Consider the following 21,224-nt stretch of genomic DNA (forward strand, 5'->3'; position numbering starts at 1 on the left):
TAATTTTATTTAAGAAAAGGACCTCCTTGATTTGTTTTAATTCTACAGCTGATAACAGCATTTCCCAGAAGGATGTCATATACTGCATAACTCCCCTTACCTTTCAATTTAAAAAAAAAATCTCACTCACCTACACACACACGACCATCAACTCCAACAGCTAAGCCAGGTGGACATTCACATCGAAAGGATCCTTCAGTATTTATACAATGACCATTCATGCAAATTCCCGATGTCTGACATTCATCAATGTCTATCATGAGGAAACACAATTCAACAACATATTTGCTGTTTAAGCAGGTTTACAAGCAGTGTTTTTAGACCACCTATTGTCTACTCGATAGCAGACAAATCATTGACACATCCTAGGTTTGTTTCTAAGAAAATCTCAGCTAGGAATCATACTGAGTAATCAGAATTCCAGCTGTGCACTAAAATGTCAGAAAAAAACTTTATGGAACAGCAAGTACTTCAGATTAAGCAAAATTAGTGATAACTGTTGCCCTTAGTTCGTCTTCTGATAAAAGAAACTCACAGAATATCCCCATGATAATAAACTTTAAGTAATTTTCAATGGTTGTGAATTTCTAAGTGAATAGCCCAGCCATATTAATAAAAAAAAAAGTATATTAAGAAAAACACAAATAATATAACCAGTTCAACTTCAAGGCAGAAAGCTAATGAATTTACATGATCTTCTACCTCCTAGAAATGCCTCACACTCAAATCTACTTCTACTAACTGCAACAGGCATTTTCCAATACTTTACTTAAACAGAAACTAAATCAGACTCCATTCTTAAACCATTTTATGCACTGTTTCCACAATCTCATTTAAAAAGGATTCTAATACTACATACCAAACATGGTGTCCTAAATTTTGAATTGCTAGAATACTGGTATGGAAGGAATATTCATGTATGTTCAAAATAAAACATTTTAACCATTTTAAACTTCCTGTATTCCACTCATTCTACCATTTCATGAAAGGTCTGCATATTTTGCTGCATTTGAAATGATTCCAAGATGTTTCAACCTAATTTACCACATTGCAGTACTTTGTAATAGTAATAGCTGAAATAGCTAAAATAGCTAAATAATTCAGTTATTTCAAAAGAAAATTTAAGAATGTAATTTAAAGAACTATCTTCAGGAAGCTTAAGACACCTTCAGTAACAAATTAGTAAGGTACTAGTATGATATCAAATCAATCTGATGAGATTGCCGTTCTTGCACGAATGAAAATGAGGAAAAGCTGTTTTAGTCGAAACTGTCCCAACATGTTACTCCACAGTTGTACATACCAGTACAGTAGCGCCCATTTGGAGACAGAACAAATCCTGGTTTGCAGATGCATTTAAAACTCCCATCCTCATTTATGCACATCCCATTTAAACACATGTTTGTAGTTGTACACTCATCATGGTCTGCAAAGCATTGCAAAGAGAACTGTTTATAACTCTTCACCTCCAAAATATGACACAGTGTAAATAAGCACTCAGGAGAGATGTGACAGACTCTTTCACTTTAAAATTAAATTACTCTTTCAACAGATGAAACATCTGAAGTTTACAACCTACAGACAAAGCAGCAAATGTGTACACCATCATAATCCGTTGTTTTATGTGTTTCAGCAGACTGTGCATGGAATAGCAGTGCATATTTTTTCATTATGAGAAAGCTTCAATCACCTGTTCTAATTAAGAGCTTGCTGCAAACTGCTTTTTATCTTTGAAGATTTTTTGATCCAGTACAGCCAATATAAAAACAATGATTTCTTCAGCAGTGCTGATATAGGAAGTGCTTACTGTGAAGCTCTAGGGAAAAATGCTATTCCCGGCACTGAGCTACTTGTGTCTTGAGATGTTGCTTTGAAAACAAAAATGACATCAACTGTTATTTGAGAGCACACTGTTTCCTACAACGTCTATTTGACCACAGAGGATTAAGTTCTCATCAGGTCATGTCTTATTTCACAAAAGGTAAAGAGCACTATGAAATACAATTTCTACAATCACCAGACCAGTGCATGCCATATATGAAGAAGAGTTCTTACCCACACAGTTTTTTCCATCTGTAGTCAGTTCAAATCCAGCATTGCAAATACACTGAAAACTTCCATCAGTGTTTACACACCGGCCGTTTTTACAAAGGACACCATTCTGGATGCACTCGTCTATATCTAAAGGGGAGAGAAAAAAAAAAAAAAACAGGGAAAAGTTACCATAAAATAAAAATGCATATAGTGACAATAATTGCGTTGAAAAATGCAGGGATGTTGCTTAAATATTACTTTGAAAAAAATAATAAATAGTTAAGAATTCATTCTCTTTCCATTGGAGATACAAAAAAAATAGTATCTTGCAAACTTGTACAATAAACTTTTGGCAGTGGCGCTCAACAATTACATTAAAAGCACCTCTAAAAATCTGTCCACACATTCATCTGCTTCCGTACATAAATGCACGCTTGCATAATAATAGTCCATTTCCTTATTTTTTGTAGAATTCTTAGTTAGAATGGACTGGTCAAGTAATAGGTATTCCAGCATAATGGAATAACACGATCAGCGAAATGGCAGCCCAGAACAAGGATTCTAATTAATACAAAGTCTATTGGAATTTATTAAAATAGCATTAGCAACTACTTTGAACATACTCTGACAGAAGACAGAACATCCGCAATATCAGTAGACATGAAGCCGATTTTCTTACCAATGCAAGCTTGCTTGGTAGGAGTTCTCTGGAAACCCGCATGGCACTTGCAGTAATATGAACCAGGTGTGTTGACACAATCTCCATTAGAGCATGGGTTGGACGTGCATTCATCAACATCTGTTGGCAGCACAGGGGAACATCAGTCAACACACCATGTACACATCTTATTTTTCAAGCCTAAAAGCTTCTAAGTGAAAAAGACAGTAAACTGTCAAATCTTGAAACTTAAAACTTGTTAATGATACAAAATCATGACTTTCCTAAGAACACACAGTTCTCATAGCAACTAGCCTGACATTTTCAAGAAAAAGTGTCACTGCATCATTTTGCATGTGCCTTGGAAGAAAAAAGAACAATGAAGTATGAGGATTTTGGACACATTATCTGACAGTTGCCAGGTAAAGCAACCCTTTAGTCAGCAGAGTCTCTGACCACTTGTTCTTCAGAATAAAACCAGCACTAATCAAAACAGGCATTTTAAAAGCAGAGCAGATCTTGTCATCTAAAAACTGAGACTATATTACAGGTTTATTGTAGAAATGTGAGGAAGGGCCACACACCAGCAGAAGGGATTCTTAATGAGGCTGCACTCTGTGTATTACATCTCAATTATTTAAGCTTCACTGCAACCTCAGCCCTACCCTGTTTTTACATTTCAGTAGTGCTGTATTTATTCTACTTCTTCTCTAGAGTGAACCTTATTTTCCTCTTCAAAAGCTTTTGGTTTTTTGGAGCGATCAAATATATTTCAACCAGTTTAAATTTTAGGCAACCAATCGAAAATTACTCCCATTTGACACAGGGCCCTAAAAACTTATTGCCTTTCAAGAACCCTTCTCAGGTTCGATTCTCAATGGCTTTCTATGAGTCAATTGTTCTCTGGACTAAGAAAGCTATTTCTAGCTCCAAAATGACACAGTTTGTTCTTCCTCATTATGGTCTCTGAAGCCCTCCACAAGCTCCCACCTTTATCAGTTCTAGTTTTAAAACTTAAATCATTATATCTTGAAAATAATAGTACTGAATTAGAGATTAAACTCATAAAAAGTATTTTTTTTCCAACACAGAACATCCTATGACTCTATGATTTTCACTTACTGTTAAATAAATACATGCTGTAATATGAATAACTAGATTATACATCTGTCAATTGAACCATAAACAATGTCACACACTTCACGGGACTTTATGTATACACAGTTAAAACTAGTGACATCAATATACACTTCAATAAGATCTAGGACTACCCAAATCAATGATTTTGTGAGTTGGTTTACAGTATACAACTGTTTTGGGTAAACAGTTAAGTAAATGAAGGTAAAATAAATGGAAGAATCAAATACCTTCTTTTACACATATTTAGCTTATTCCTTTTTGCATAGGCACCACTCCAGTAAAACCACAAGAATGAAGCAAAGTAAAGAAAAGAGAAATCCAGAATGTTAAATACAATTAAGAAGACAAAACATATCAGCTTTTTACTTTGCAACAAAAATGTCTGTGTAGTTATAGCACCGTCCTGCCACCAGGCTTCTCTACAGTGCGTGTTTGTTGGGATGCTTTTCCTCTTGAGTAGGTATATTCCCCCAGTGTTCAGCCAGTTTGGGAACAAAGGAGACCTGAGCATGATTCTATCAGAACAGAGTTCTCAGCTACCAAAAAGATATCAAAATCTAAATGACATTTTCACACTAACATTTTGCCAAATACTATAATTCGAATGAATTTACTGTATATTTATGTTGCTTTATGATAGGGGAGGACAGAGGAAACTTATAAATAATAGATAAAGCACTTCTCTATACTGTTTAGTTTTCCTACATAAATTGACATTTATGGCATTATTATAAGCCAATTAGCTTAATCTGTTAAAGAAATATTCATGTTATAAGAGGATCTCACTGTAAATAGATTTATAAATTCTACAGCAAGAATGCAATGTTCATCTTTGAAATAGCTGACATAAGCTTTCGAAATTCCTGCAAAGCCTTGTGCATGAGATGATTTCCCTATAAAATATGCATTTTAAGTTCCTCTTATTTTTATAAACTGTTGGTAAAATACGGAAACGGCAAGTATATGTTAATATTAAGAAGTTCTTGGCTTTGAGTTTGCATTGCAAACATGCAAATCCAAGAATTGTAAACAGGAAACATGAGACAGATATTTAGCCCATTTTTTTTAGCCCATACCCCTTTCAGTGACAAATATTTCTTTTTCATCACTTACATCACAATTATATCCCTTTCTCAGGGTTTACACCTGTAACACTTGTCAGAAGAGACAAAATGGAACTTCCAAAACCCACTTAAGACTTACTGTGACGAGTCTGAAGATGCGTTATAAAATTTAAAACACAGAAGTCTAGTTGTCTGGTAATACAAATCTCAGCAGACCACAGCTATTTGATTACTGCCACTTTCAATGTACCTACAGTTTTATATAGTGTTTTATCAACAAAATTAATTAGATGTAGCAGTATTACAAACATGCCATTTTCTCAAATTGGTACTTTTAGCGTGAGGTCACTTAGCACTGCTATTGGTCCTTAAGCCTCATCAGATAACATTGCATCATGAGAGATGCATAATGCAAGTTTAGGTCAAAATGCAGTATGTAACTTCCAGTACTTAAGGAGATCCTATAAGCAAAGAGCAAGTTGGTTTTTCACATGGTCTCATAGTGATAGGAGAAGAGGGAAATGTTGATTTAAGTTAATCATTAGAAGGAAATTCATTACTCAGAGGGTGTTGAGGCCCTGGCACAGCTGCCCAGAGAAGCTGTGGTGCCCAATCCCTGGAGGCGCTCAAGACCAGGTTGGATGGGCCTGGGCAACTGAGCTGGGGGGGGGGGGCAGCCCTTCCCATGGCACGGGTTCGGGCTGGTTGGGCTTTAAGGGCCCTTCCAGCCCAAGCCATTTTATGATACGATAATGATATGATTATGTTTTGATTTGACAGAATAACTTCGAAATAATAATTCTCTTTTCTTTAAACAAAAATTTAATAACTTCTTAATTTACTGTTTGGGAAGTAGACAGCCAGAAAGAGCAGTATAGAAGCAGAGATCATTTATATACCATTAACCCTACTTTATGTAGTGAAATTCAAATGTTATCAATACCCCAAGTCTGTTATTTCAGTAAAAGTACCTAAATTAGACTGAAGCAACCCTCTAATATGAGATAATATTTATCAATACACACATGCAGTTGACTTCGTGTCTGAGACAACTTTGTGTGATTCACAGCAACTAATATTCACAAACCAGCACTTCAATGTGGCACTTAATACACTCTTACTACTTCTTTGTAATACAATTAGAAAGTAACAGTGAAACAAAGCTGTGTTATCGAAACAAATATTCATAAAGTTTACCATCTTGTAAATATAAGCAGCTCCTTAAACTACAAGCCACTGAAGAGCCAAAATAATTAGTAATGATTAGTTCAGATTATTTTAACATGCCAGCTTTCAGGAGATACTGCTTACAGGAGAGCCTTCCAAGACAATTTCCCAAGAGTCAAGGCTCACCACAGTTTGGAGATACTGATTACAGTGACACAAAATTAACTACTGTCAACAAATGGAAAGAACTCTAAACACAATGGAAACAAAGTATATCCAGGCAAGGCAGACTTACACCAACACACCTATTCCTCAATTCCAATGCACTTACACTTACTGTCGCCCAAAAATGTAGCAAGAGAATAAATCCCTAGTATTTCCCAACCAGATTAGTGGTCTATAAAACTTTTGGCAAAGAGAAAAAAGCTGATAAAAGTTGGGTTTGCTATATATATCACAGGTGACAATTTAGAAGAACCTTAACACTCTCCAAGTACACAAAAGACCAGAGAGAAAGGTACTAAACTGCTTTCCTTATAATGCAGAAGCTCAATGTCTTCTTGCGCTGGGAGCCTTCAAAATCCATATTTTTCCAGTTTAGAGATGAGGATGCGGTATGGGACCACATGAAAGAACTTGCAGAAGGTCCAAGCAGAAGACATCAGTTGCCTTTCCTTTGTCCACCAATGCTGTCAGTCCATCATAGGAAGCTACCAGACTATCGGGCACAGTCTGCCCTTAATGAAGCCATGCTGGCCATCTCAGATCACCTGCTCATCCCTCATATGGCCTGACAAATGTTCTAGAAGGCACATGTCTTCTAACCAATGCACCTGTAGAATTCCTTACATTCCTTGCCAAGTTCAGTTCTGTCTCGCCCCATCTTCCCCTGCCTCTCTAGTAGCACCATCTTTTTTGTTTCCTAATTTCAACCGACAAGCTCTCTCAATCTGTTTGTGGCTGTTTTTAGAGGACAGAGGGCAACTCCTCTCCACCCCTCTTGCTGGGCCTATCCCTTTTAGAAAGTTTGTAGCCCTCAATCGTAGTGTTCCAGTTGTGAAATTTGTCCCTCCATGTTTCTATAGTAGCAACTAGGTCACAGTTTTCTAACTGCACCACAGTTTCCATCTCCCCCTGCATATTTCCCATGCTGCATGCACTGGTGTACAGCCACTTTAGCTAGGATACCAGCAGCATTATCTTTTTGAAGGAAACTCCCAAAATCCTCTGGGACAAATCTGAGATTTTCCCTGGCAGTTTCCTCAAGTAGCAGTGTTCTCTGGCTCTTCCTTTGCCATTCAATAGCACAACCCTTTTCCCTACCAAATAGAGTTTATAGCCCTGCTGCTGAGCCCAGTCAGCTTGGTGACAAAATATTACTGGCTCTCCTGTTCAGTTATGTCCCGTCTGATGTCAACATGTCTGATCTATCAAGGATGCATTCACTATCACAGCACCCACAACCTTCAGTGTGGTGACATCCATGCAGCCACATATTCAACTGATCCATTCTCCTCCTTCTGCTCGGGTCCCAGTTTCCAACTGGGATGATGAGAAAAGCACTTCCTGTGTTCCCGATCCCTTCAACATCCTCCCAAGGGACATATCAAATTGGCATGGGAAAGGAAAACAGTGACATAAGTAACAAACAGGGGCATCCAATGTAAACTACTATTCAACTCTTGTCCCATTTCACTTCTCCAGAAGGCAGCGTGCCAAGCCAAAAAAGTCCTGCAATTCAGGCAGAATGGAAAACGTGCAATTCAGAGCTGCAATAATTCACAGCTTTCAGTCGATTGTCTGGGATTGTAACATTATTTTAACGACTCTAGTAACTACAATTTTTTGTGATTCTTTGATTCTGCATTTTCACCTAATCCAGGAGACACTAGAAAGTAATTCCAAAAGCACAGCTTCTGTAACAAAATTCTACAATATGTATATAGAGTGTGTATATATATATATGTACACTCTTAATACTTAAATACTGTTATTTTTCATTCACAGATTTCAAATCTCTTTATAAAAAGAATCAATAAGTTAATTCAATCAAGAGAGCCACAGCTTTCTACATAGGATCTCAGCATTCTTTCTACGTAGTATTTTGTATGCTAAATTTACTTTTTTTTTTCCATACAAATTCCTCATAAAAACATTTGGCAGAGCAAGAGTGATGTCTGCAGTAACTTATTTATAGGAAGTTAGTATACAGTATTAATTTTATTAAATGAAAACAGAAACAAAAGTTAACTGATCTATTCAATTAGTGATTTAGTGTCTTTAAAAGCAAGAATTCTGATCCTAGTTACCTTGAATGCCATTCAACATTAATTCTTCTACAAATAAAACCTATGAGTGCATTATGAAAAAGTAAAATGAGAACAGAACTGAACTTGCTGAATGTAAAGAGAACCATGTACTATATCCACCAAGTAGACCAATACTCAATAACCATATTTTTGAGTCAAGATTTTCTTTTAGGAAGCATGTCTGCTTCCTCTCATGAAGATTATAAATTATTCTGTGTAAGTAATATCACGGTCCTTGCACTCCCTTTCACAAGAACAATATTATTCACATAATGGCATCTGTAGAAAAGATAGAATGCATTTTTCTTGAGCAAAAAAAAGAAAGCTAAAAAATGTTAGTGTTTTAAAAATGAATAACAGATTTAAGAAATTTTTACTTACCAATACAATCACCGTTTGCATCCTGCTTATACCCCATATTGCACTCACAACGGTAACTAGAGATGGTTGGTATACAACGTCCATTTAAACAAAGGTTGGGATGGTGCTTACAGATGTCTATTGTCTGATTGAGTATTGCTAATATGAAAAAACAAACGAACAGCAGAACACAAGTCAAACATTTGTATTTTCAAGTACAAGTAAACTTTACATATATGAGACTTCACTTTGGGCTTTCAGTCAAGGAAGTGCTCTTGCAGAATGAGTAAGTTCTACGTTTGAGAAAACAATGAAAGAGAATCATTTATTTTAAATGCTAAGTATTCTGAAAGTACTTTGGAATTTATTAGTGCTGATCAAGATGGATCAGCAGGCACTAGCACAACTGAAAAATGCAAATCTTCATGGTGAATTGGGAAGACAAAATGTGAGCTGTATATAATCAGTAGATAAACTAGTATAGAGTTAATACATGATAAGCCAATGTAAAGCTCTTACCATCAAGAGACTGTGATAAACACAAAACTTAGTCATGATAAGTCATGTGGTAAGTGAAAACAACTTGTAAACACAAACCCAAAAGGTGGTTATGGGCTGAAGGACTCTCTAAGTGAAGTGAAGAAAAAAAAATCCATACATCTGAACTCCTCTTGGAAAAAGGACTCCCTAGCCTTCTCATATATCATTTGAAGTCTCCTGTATGTGGCTGCATGCAAAGGCACGCTAAGGACATGTGTAAAGAACACAGCGCCATTTTCACAATAAAAACTGTTCTTTTGAACAGGAAAAAAAAAATTGAAAGAATCGAAGAAGAGATTAGCAAATAATAACAACACAAATACTTACTTAGCCCTGTTATTATTGGGCCGTTTCCAGTGGAGGTCTGACCACCTGTTCCTACCCCTGCTCCACCTACACCTGGGGAGAAACCATTATTTCCAGGGATGGGAATGAATCCTGCTCCTCCTGGGCTGTAGCCATTGCCATTGCCACCTGGAAGGAATCCATTTCCTCCAGTCCCACCACCACCTCTGGAACCACCTCCAGCAGGCACACCATCCACACAAAGCCTGCGGTGTTCATCTATTGAACAGGAACACAGAAAGAGGCATAAAATAAATCAGCTCTTCAAAGTCAGCTTATTAGGAAGATACAGATCTTTGCACGCTGCAGCAACCTCATTGTCTTTAATGTTATGTGTTCCCTCTCCCATTTCTAATCTCAAGGGAATTCCATAGTTGTGACAGGTGTTATTTGAGGGAGGTCACTAAGAATAATGAAATGAAATATTTTAATTTACAACTGTATGTTTAAACCATTTTGTTGATGTTTCCAACAACACTAACTCCCTGATACCTCAGAGATTTTTGATACAGATAAACTAAAAACACATTTCATGAGGGATGTGGAATATTGTTCTGTGAGTATGGAGTTGAAAGAATAAATGAAATACTGATGCATTCCTAGTTCAAAGTAACATGAAATTTTATGGAAAGAGAGAGCAGCTGTTCCTTTAAATCGAAATGAACTATGGACCCTCAGAGTCATTTCCTCTTTGAGCTTGACCACAAAATCTTCCCCATTTCCCGAGAACTATTTCCAAAGTCAACAAAAGGACGTTAAAGAAACTAGTCCCAAACAATAAAGGACTAGAAAAAAATTGCTCACAGATGGAAATATCATTATTAAAAACACAAGAATGAGTAATAACCTAAATCTTTTTCTTTTTAGCCTACATTTTAAAGTAGTTTAAAACGATCTCCAGCTCAAGTAGAAGGGACAGCAAGGAGAAAACAAAACAAAACAACAAAAAACCTCCACCAGACCACTCACCAGATCCTCTAACAGGACACATCTCTGGAACAGATCCAATGGCCCAGCACCGGCCAGACTCACAGCAGCACTGCCTTTTGGTGAACCTACCAGGAAGTTCCTGGGCACAGCGGCCATTCACTAAGTTGGAGAAACATGTACTTGTCCTCTGATCTGGAAGCCAATTTAAAAAAAAAACAAAAAATAGTAACATGAACTCTCAAAGCCACTTTCCCTTATTCAATTCATACAAGCACTAATATGTTTGAAATGTTGTATCTAAAAACAAAGCAAAACATCCAACAAGTATCTGAGGTGATCAACACCAATCCATTTTATATTTAATTTACTTCATGTTCGTTTAGTTTGAGTGATACTAGTCTTGCATTAATCTAACATCTAGTTGTCAAACTCATCTTTCCTTCCGGTCATGACAAGTACTCAATTTCTTTCACAGACTATTTTGTGGAAAGGACTAGGTACACTTTCTCTATTGGCTTTGTCAACACTCAGTACAGAGGTATTAGAAAGAACAGAAATCCTATGGATATTACATACAATTATTTCAGACTTTCTTGGGTAAGTTTTTAGAAGAAAGCAAACAGCACCTTCTTCAGATTCAGATCCCAGCCAAGGAAACTGCTGTATACGGAACATAAGGACCTTGATAATTACTCATTCTCCTTTAGCAGTCCTTCCTTTTTCTTGGTTTCAATAGGGCAAGCAACAACAGGCACAGACTTAAACACAGGAGGTTTTCCCTGAACATCAGAAAATATGCTTTTAATGTGTAGGGGAGAGCGCCCTGGGAAAGGCTGCCCAAAGGCTGTGGGGTCTCCTCCATAGTGATATTCCAAACTCACCTGGCCATAGTCCCAGGCACCCTGCTCTGGGTGTCCCTGTTGGATCTGGGGTTGGATTGCATGGTCTCAGAGGTCCCCGACAATTTCAACCATTCTGTGACTGTTACTGCAGTCCCAACCACATTAATCCTTATTCACTACAGGTGTTACCTACTAACAGCATCACTGATATACAGCTTGTAAAAAAACAAGGCTAAGCCAATAATAAAGTTTGAAAAAAGAGACTATCAGCAACTAAATATTTTATATCACAGCCTGCTCTGCTACTGAACAATCAAAAATGGAAGAAAAGTGTATATTTCAATGCAGTCACAGTAAAATGATTAGGACAGTCATATGCAATTGCTATTCAAATGACTTGAAGAAAATCATGTTAGTTGCTGGACTGTGACAAACTTCTACTAATTTACTGAAAGGAAAAACACTTAGTTTATCAATTTATTACCTCTGCTCATAATATAGCTTCAATATGACAAAGGATTGCTACAGCAGGTTCCCAGACATAGTCGTTGAAAAATAATAAACCCATTCTATTTAAATGTATTCATTTCAAAAAGCTGCTAACTTTGAATTACTATGAGAATCAAGTAGGTATTGGTATATCAACCAGATATATACGAGGACTGAAAACTAGCATCGGTTTTATTTAAACAACCAAAATCAGGAAATTTCTTTTTGCAAAACTCCTACCAAGTCTAGCCTCATGCTAACATCATCATGCTCTGTAAGAGCTTAATGTAACACTTTCCTTTAAGTCATTTCACTGAAATTAATAACTTTTGAAGATAAAAAACATGCGAAAGAACAAAAGTCAGCTATTCATTTTCATTCAAGTATTTTCCAACAATTAACATAAGCAGTAAAACAAAACAGTATGCAAGAGGCAGAAGATCACTGTTCCCTTCTAGTCTGTCCTTGTGAGGCCCTATCTGGTGTACTGCAACCAGGCTCAGGGCCTCGAAGCAAAGGAAGGATGTTGAAGTAGGCCCTGTGAAGAAGTAGGCTGTGAAGATGACCAGAGGGCTGGAGTACCACTCCTACAAAGACAGGCTGAAAGAACTGATCTTTTCTTCGGCCTGGAAAAAAAGAAGGCTCCAGGGAGACCTCACTGCAGCCTTACAGTACTTGAGGGGAGCTTATAAACAGAAGTGGATTTTTTACAAGGTCTGATAATAAAGAGACAAAGAGGAATGGCTTTAAACTAAAAGAAGAGAGATGCTAGCTAGATTTTAGAAGGAAATTCTTTACTCAGAGGGCAGTGAGGCCTTGGTATGGCTGCCCAGAGAAGCTGTGGGTGCCCATCCCTGGAGGAGCTCAAGGCCAGGCTGGATGGGACGCTGGGCAGGCAAGGGCTTGGGACAGGGTGGGTTTAAAGTCCCTTCCAGTTCAAGACATTCTCCGATTCCAAGATAACCCTAAGATACAATCTATATCTACATAAAATAAAGAGAAACAGTTGCTAAGGTCAAAAACATAAATCTTAATTACAAGCATTTTTGAAATCACAGGCTCGCACTTCAAAGCTATGTTTAAGAATCATTTTGAACATTTAGTTGAACATCAGGAGATTTCATTCATCTTTGAAAAAGAAAAGGCCAAAATATTTCATAGGCTCTGGAGTGTAAAGCAAAGAACCCAATGCTACAAAATACTTATGGCAGAAGGCTTGGGTGAGGAGGGGCATCCAAGATTTCTTCTTTCAGCACACTGAAGAACTGTTCACTCACACATTTTTAATCATAAAGCATTACACTGCTCTAATCTCAAAAGTTGACAAAGATGCTGCAGTGCTCAGCATGGCTGCCAAACAGCAGGAGCTGGGCCTGCACTAAGGAGGGCCTGCACTAGCTTCTTCAAAGCAGCAGCCATCCCACCTCCCAGAAAAAGACCCACAGCTCCCCTGTACTATCAGCAAGATGCCCCCACTCCAGCTGCCTTCCCCTAGGTCACAGTTGGGGCAATAATAGTTACCTTAGTATCTATTAGTATCTTAGGTGCCTGAAAGCATCAAAGTGGCTACAAGTTCAAGGGCCTCATTCAAGTCACACCCTCAGTGTATAAACAATATATCTAAGATCCTAAAGTCTGCTCAAGCTAACAGGAAACATGGCTGATACAAAGGATACTAAGCAATACAAATAGAAACTAGATACAAATCTGAAAAGCCCAGTGTGACAAAAACCAAGACAATATAACAACTGTAACACCAGAATATCAATGAAATTATTTTTTCCTTGGTATAGATACATCTGAATGAATAAATGTCATCCAGTCTTCTCTTAAAAATCTAACACTAACACTGCATTTTCAGTGTTAGTATGAGATTTAATGACCACTTCAAGTGTCCAACTACTAATCAGAGAGTATAAAACAATTACTGTGTTGGTAACTAAAGATTTGTTACGACAGATGCTCCTGCTTGCATGAATTAAAGTTCCAATTTATAGCCAGAAATAACTCTAAGCATTTTTATTTCCTTTTGATCATTTTCAATCATGATTAGTTTCAATTGAACCTATGTACACGTTAAAGGTAGACTAAATGCACAACTGTATTTTCAGTATTGCCACATGAGAAATACTCGTATATATACGTATTTTATGTCTTACTGCTTTCAAGGACACATCCTCTATCACTTACTCTGAATGCTGAATAGGATAAAAGCTTAATTAAGTTGGAAGGATGTAGTATAAATTATAATAGCTAAGTACATTCTGACACTTTTAAAAGCAAGCATTTATCTTAAAATGGTGAAAATGAAGTAATTTGTACTAATGATTACATTCCTCACTTTTCTCTTGAGCACTAATTTATTCAGCAGTGTGAACTTTGACAGTACAGTAACTTCCAGACAAATGTTCACTTACTTAAAGGAAGGAGACTGACACAAGAGCCTGCCTTACCAGATTAGGACATGCACTCTGTGTACAACTGGTTTTGGAAGCTTACTTTAAAAACTGGATTGTAAAAATATGCCAAAATCCATCAAAATATTGATCACATTGGAAATCATAGGTTCTTAGTACTCCTGAGACCAGGCACAATATATTCAAAGCCTGGTACTCCTCAGATGAGCCTTGATATAAAAACTGACTACATCACACAAAAAATTACTCATGTGAAATTCCTTGCAGGTCTTGTGTTGCTGCTGGCTTACACCATGTATCTGTAATTCAGAACTCCCTTTGGAATTACCATCCCTTTCCCAACGTGAGAACAAACTGCTCTGAGATATCCAAAATAAGAATACTCACATGAGACCCAGAAAATACACCATTATTGTACATATATTTTTCATTAATTCATCAGTATAGTTTATACTGATATATTCGGCACACGTGCAGCTGTATAAAAGAAACCTAGTAAGAAGATCCACAAAGTGCATTACCACCTGAGAAAATAAGCACACATCTTTCTTATAAATATTGAAGCAGATTTTTTAAATAAATTGCTTTGTAAAGGCTGCAATCTAACAAAAGTTAATATTTGGCTTGCTAGTCAAATTAGTGACAACTCAGCACGCTCTATTTAATGCCTTACGCTGATCTCTAAAGTCCCAGACCCAAACCCAGATCCCTGGCAGGATTTCCTGTCTACAGTGACATAGAGTAATCAAGAATACTGATAATGATTGCTGCTGTGGCAGTCATCAGAGTTATGCATTTTAAGCTGTCAGAAAAGCGCAATGCTGGCGAGTAAGGACACCAAGGTCCTGGGGAAAATGCTAGATGGCTGGGATAGAAGTTCTGCTGCTGTCTATCAATTGCCTCAATAATCTTAAGAGTTCTTCAAGTCTACAGGATGGAACACCTACCGATACAGCGGGAGCCATCTGTAGATGAGACATATCCCCGGGGGCAGAGGCAGAAATAACTTCCCACTGTGTTAGAACATTCACCACCTTCACAGACTCCTGGGATGATGCTGCATTCATTAATATCTATCCAAAAAGGAAAATAGATAGGATAATGAGCAAAACACTTCCAGTTATTGTTTTAAAAAAGAAGGAGGATAGCCTCTCTGAAATTGTAATTTAGCTCAGATTTAATAATACACTGCAAGTGCTTATAAACTGCTGTGAAGGAAGTATGCACAAGTCATTCTGTTTGTCATCTAATGCAGGCTTTCCTTCTATGTTCAAAGCATACACGACGTCAAGCCTCAGAGTGCAGGAGAGGCAGAACCTGGACTTCCCCTAAATGACACATACTGAGTATCATCTCGATGTGGCACCTGTAACACAGTGCTGAAGGATACAACCCACTTATGAGTTGAATGAAGGATGATGCATGACAGCTCTGAGCTTCTGTGACCACAAAAATAATGTTCATCAAATCTAATAGGTTTCTGGCTTTCTTCTAATACTTTAGGTGAAAGAAAGAATTTTGGCCATGATCTTCAGAAGTATAGATCAAATGTCGCATTTTCACATTTTCTTCAAGTATTTTTAGTCCACAAAAACATATTAACCAAAAGCAGTGGTATCACCTAAACACTGAAAAAATTTGCAGCCACACAGAAACTGAGATGGCATCAAGCTGATGAATTAACTACTGCAAGTAGTGAGGAACTGTATGGCACTGAAAGCCATGACTGAGAGCATGGAGTAGAGTCCCAGCATAAAGTAAAATGAAGAGCTGAAGCAACAAGAAGCAATGGGAGGCAGCAATCTGACTGTACTGATGAAGAAGTGAAGCACAGCAGAGCAAGCTGGGATGGAAAAAATACAATTAAGGAAAACAGCATAAGAATAAAGACTGTCATAATCATTTACACAAATGAGCCACTTTAAGTAACCATTTCATTCCAAAACTGTGACAAAATCTTAAGATATTTGCATATACTACGGCCTAAGTAATGAGATTCATCTTGTCTCTAACTGATTGTCAGCAAAGATGAAGTGTGGCTGATGTTTAAAAATGAGAAGCAAACATGGCAGAACAAAACCAATCTTCTTGGGATGAGCTACATTTTCATGTTGGAATGATAAGATGGCAAGGTTTTGGATGGCTTCATACCAAAGACAGTCCTAAGTAAGAGGTTATGGCTTAACTTGTTAGAAAAGATCTGGATGCAGTCTCTTTTACAATGGGAAATAAACTAACTGACCTAATAAACCAGACTGTTGAACCCAGCTGTCTCATGTAAAATAATGTCAGAGAAGAATTAGAAAAAGCATATGGCAGAAATTATCTTGTGGTGACACTGATTCTTCACATTCCTAGCAGTAAAGTCTTGGGACTTTATGCAGGCTGTTGCACTTTTTTACAGACCATCATTTCCTCGACCCTGTCACTCTAGAAATTGCCTACAGATTAATGAGTACCTGAGAAACAAACTTTATCTAGAGTTATTTTTATAGGAGGCTTTTATGTGTGCTTGTACTTCCCCTCCCTTGACATGCTCCACACTGAGAACTAAAAGAAAACAAAGTATGCCAAAAAGATCTAGCATACATAGGTCTTTATTATGAGAAAGGTAACTCCCCAGAGTTGGAAGGTACACATAAAGAACTCCCTATAGATATGAATCTACAGGGGACATTCAAGAAATGCAAGGAAAATTAAATTTTGCACAAAGACACTAAAAATGTGAGAACTGTTCTTTGTAAAGTAAACATGAATGAAGCACTCTGCTCATCCCTTCAACCATGTCCTTTTGGAAGTGACAATAGAAAAGACAACTTAGAGTACAGACAACATCTCTAGAAACTACCTTACTCTACACATACAAGCATTCTAAGACCCCTGTATCTTTCACATGATGGAAATTGAAGTAAAAATTCTCTCTTCAACAAGGCTATTTAAGCATTTCGAAGGATGTTAAAATCTTAAATTTTACCTTAAAATAGTTATGAAACGATAACAGCTATTCCCCACATTTTAGACAACTGTTCAAGCTTCTACAAAAGTAAATGTAATTTCTGCTAAATCAAAACTCTTTTAAGAAATAATATTTTCCTTCAAGACTTCATAGTTAACCAATGTAGAGAGTCCAGAATTTGAAATGATGGTATAAGTCAAAAGCAAATAAGTCGCCATGAAATCTCTGAAATCTTGTATTACTTTACTATATTGACGACAATTTATATAATGTTGTGAAGTGCTTACCATACAGTTTAGTGAAATGCAACAATGTGTATAAGTCAAAGTAGAAGCAGAATTAGCTAGATGCCTTGTTGGGATCTTTCATGCAAACATCTTTCAAAACTTGTAAGTCTTCTGAAGCATAATACTGCCTTCTGTATATACACATAGAAACTAAAACATCACATCAGAAAGGCAAAAAACAGGACAAAAGGAGGACTGTGCAGGAACAGTTTACTTCTGGAAAGTGACACATTTCTGATGGCAAAGTCATTCAATAATCATTCAAGAAGATTCCCTTATATTACCATCACTTGAAGCACATCTTCAACCTCAAGGAAATATTAAAGGGCTGCTCTGAAAGTAATGCCACCAATTCTATTATGTTGGCCCATGATGTCAGATGCAGGAAGGTTCAACAATAACACCATCTGCCTCTAAAGCTGTGGGTCAATATGATAAAATAGGAGGCAGCCTTTGTACAAACAAGTAGAAATCCACCTTTTAAACCAGCAAGCACAACCAAAAGCTCAATTTCTCCCCTCTGTGCCTTGAACCTTTCCATGAATATACAAAAATATACAGTGAATAATACAAGAAACCTCACTGACAACTACCTGTCAAAAGTTATAAATCACTAATATAGATGAGCTTATAAATAGAAGTAGTAATACTGACCCCCAAAGATGATTAACTTCAAAGACCATATTTTACCAAAAAGCCTAGGATATCTAGTTTCTTTTCTACATGTGAGTTACTCATAGGAACTGTTCTAGTATACTTCGGAAATTTTTTAAACCCTATTTACTGATGTAGAATTGCCATTAACTTCTGAAAGGTCAGTGTCAATAAATTATAATATAAAGCTCCAATAAATCTTATATATATATGAATATATGCCTCCTTAATGGTCTTTTAAGAAAATAAATAAATGTGGGAATATAATGCAAATATAATACAAATGAATACCAAAGCAATATTGCATAGCACAGCTCTAACAATGTCCATTACAGCCCAAAAAAACATGACATGATCACTCTCCCTTAGTCTTAACAACAGTTGCTGTTTCCAGGAGCGACCACAGGGGAGAAAAACCTAACCCACAAAGTGCATAGGTATGTTTAAGGTCAAAGGAACCTCAAACTCCTCCCTGTGAAGTGGAAGACCTACTGCTAGATAAAAAAAGGCCTGAACATTCAATGTAAAATTTCAGCCTCTCCCTTTGAACAATCCGGTTTCTATGAAATCATTTCTCTGCACGTAGGTTTTAACTCACAGGAGACCAAAACCTTATACTCTTCCTAGTGGCCCAATTCACAACTATAAACTATGCAACTTCACTTACGTCAACAACTCCATTAATTTAAAGTGCAGTAAAACTAAATATAGCTTTATGCTTTAAATCTCTCACGGAGAGATTACGAACTCTTAAAGCATTAACAAAAATAATAACAATAAATATATAATAATAAAATAATCACAATAATAAAAAAGCCAAATAAAACTATGGTTTGTCTTTTATTCTCTGCTGTATTCTTGGCATTATGTACGCATAGTATTACCCTAGTATTATTTTGGCAGTGCCATCTTGGCTATGAAACAAGGGGAAATAGACAAGTAACAGTTTCACTAGTTTGTTAATCACAGAACGAGATGGTACAATCTGGATCCTGTGGCCTGTCTTACAGATAACTCCCTCTGGGGAAACTGTGACTACAAACTAATTTGTACCTAGCTTCTGCCACAGAGAGAAGTGGCAGGGTATTAGAAGAAACAAATCCAGAGGCTAGACCTGTCCCGCCACAAGCTCACAACCAGGCTGGAAATGAAAATCCATTGACTACTGCAATATGACTACGAAACAGCAAATGTCCCAGACTGCAGGTGATGTTTCACTTCTACCTGGTGTACTCTTATAGATACCACAAACTTTTAAGCAGATATATGTTATACATACATTAACGTTTTCCCATATGGAGAACTGCTAAATAATATTATTATTAATTGCTAAATAATATTTTAGCAATTAATATTTTAGCAAACAGTTTCATCATAATAATGTACCTGCAGAAGAAGACAGATGAAAAACTTCTGATTTTTGGGGGGTTTAGATGAAGAACATTAGTATTTGATCTAGCTGTTCTCAACGGTATGACAGTTTTTACTTCTTTGTCTATTTTGCTAAATAATATTTTTAGCAATTAAGAAAAGCTTTAGATGAGTTAAAGAAGTAGACTGCAAAGAATGCTTTAATTACCCTTTCCAGAAAGAAGGAAACGTAACACTGAGCAAGTCCTCCTTTTGGCATCAGAGCACAAATGCCAGAGAAAAATAACATACACAACTCAGATCTACAATTAGCCAACAAAAATATATGCAATTATTTGCATAGGCTACTATTCCAGAATACTGGTAACATGTGAACATCTCGTGACATAGCAAACAAGGCTGAGAAGCCTACCTTTATACAAGAGCTGGAAAAAAATAAGCAAAAAAGCTAAACTGATGTATTATCTTAAAAACAGTCAAGTGTTCCTTGTTTAGACAGGCTGCTCTTTTGTTAAGTCTACTTGCTTTAGCGAGCATTGGGGCAGATCGCACTTATGCTTGGCATAACACACTCTCAAAGAACAACCAGCTCTCTTTCCAAGAGGATCTCAACCACTAGCTATGAATAAATCACAGTCTTCTTGTGAAGCCCAAGATTACATATTCCCTAAGAGACTGCAACACCTGACAGACCTAAGAGATATCTTCATTTAGAAACTGGCCCTGATACCATCCATAAACCTCTTGAACAGCTTGTGTCCCACATCCCACAGTTTTGCCATTCTGGCAGATTTCAGAGATCTTCCTAGAAGAATCAGTAAGTTTGCATCAAGTCTGACATCTGTTTCATAGAACTCTACATTCAATCAGCTCTTTGGTATGAAAGGCAATCTCCCTCCATTTCTCATGTACTCTCTAAAGAATTTATACCATCCCACTGTAAACTCCAGTCATACACACTGGTCAATATGGCATCTCTATATTTCTCCACTAGTACAGAGACGTCACAGTTTCATCGTAATACTGTACCTAAAGAAGAAGACAGATGAGAAACTGTCCTGTTTTGGGGGGATTTAGATGAAGAACGTAGGTATTTGGTCTAGCCGTTCTCAATGTTATGGCAGTTTTTACTTCCTTGTCTAGTTTTGAACTCTGACACTCACCTTGAATAGAGTCAGAAAGGTAAGGTTTTGTGTTTTTCAGATTAATAAACCTTATTAGAGACTTACACACTTCAGCAAATATTCAGTACTTACACACACAATTTATTTTAATGCTAATTTATTTTTCATCTATCCATTTTTAGTACAACAAATCTAGGACCCACCTGGCACATAACACTACAGTTAGCATTTTATAATATTGTCTGGACGTGACAAGTATGAATGACCTGCCTTTTCTGAATCTCTGTGAAAGTGCATCTTTGTCTGAGAGGCTACAGGACTCCTTCACATGGAAATCTTTTAGACATAATAGCAGTAAAGCAAGAGCTTTACACTATCATAGGCTACCGTAGGCAGATTACAGACCTCAACTGAACAGGAACTTAATTTATTAAGCTGAGACAGGTAGTAGTAGATTGTTTCAGATGTTCAAATGCTGTCTTTGTTCTGGTCAAGTATTTATGACATTAGAGACATATCTTTTTTTTTTTTTTTTTT

At 36.9% G+C, this 21,224-nt stretch overlaps 1 protein-coding gene across 1 annotated transcript in view; it reads right to left on the reverse strand.

Annotated features, from left to right (window-relative positions):
- Positions 1 to 21,224, reverse strand: part of LOC100546990 (fibrillin-2) — a 198,981-nt gene that overhangs the window by 97,348 nt on the left and 80,409 nt on the right. The window contains exons 4-11 of the mRNA XM_010726029.3: positions 15,243 to 15,368; positions 10,587 to 10,739; positions 9,600 to 9,836; positions 8,754 to 8,891; positions 2,714 to 2,833; positions 2,056 to 2,181; positions 1,304 to 1,426; positions 131 to 253 (exon numbers count right to left, since the gene is read on the reverse strand). Of these exons, the coding sequence (XP_010724331.2) occupies positions 131 to 253; positions 1,304 to 1,426; positions 2,056 to 2,181; positions 2,714 to 2,833; positions 8,754 to 8,891; positions 9,600 to 9,836; positions 10,587 to 10,739; positions 15,243 to 15,368 (1,146 nt within the window). The remainder of the gene's footprint in view (positions 1 to 130; positions 254 to 1,303; positions 1,427 to 2,055; positions 2,182 to 2,713; positions 2,834 to 8,753; positions 8,892 to 9,599; positions 9,837 to 10,586; positions 10,740 to 15,242; positions 15,369 to 21,224) is intronic.

The sequence above is a fragment of the Meleagris gallopavo genome, chromosome Z (assembly GCF_000146605.3).
Source record: "Meleagris gallopavo isolate NT-WF06-2002-E0010 breed Aviagen turkey brand Nicholas breeding stock chromosome Z, Turkey_5.1, whole genome shotgun sequence".
In the NCBI taxonomy this organism is placed as follows: Eukaryota; Metazoa; Chordata; class Aves; order Galliformes; family Phasianidae; genus Meleagris; species Meleagris gallopavo.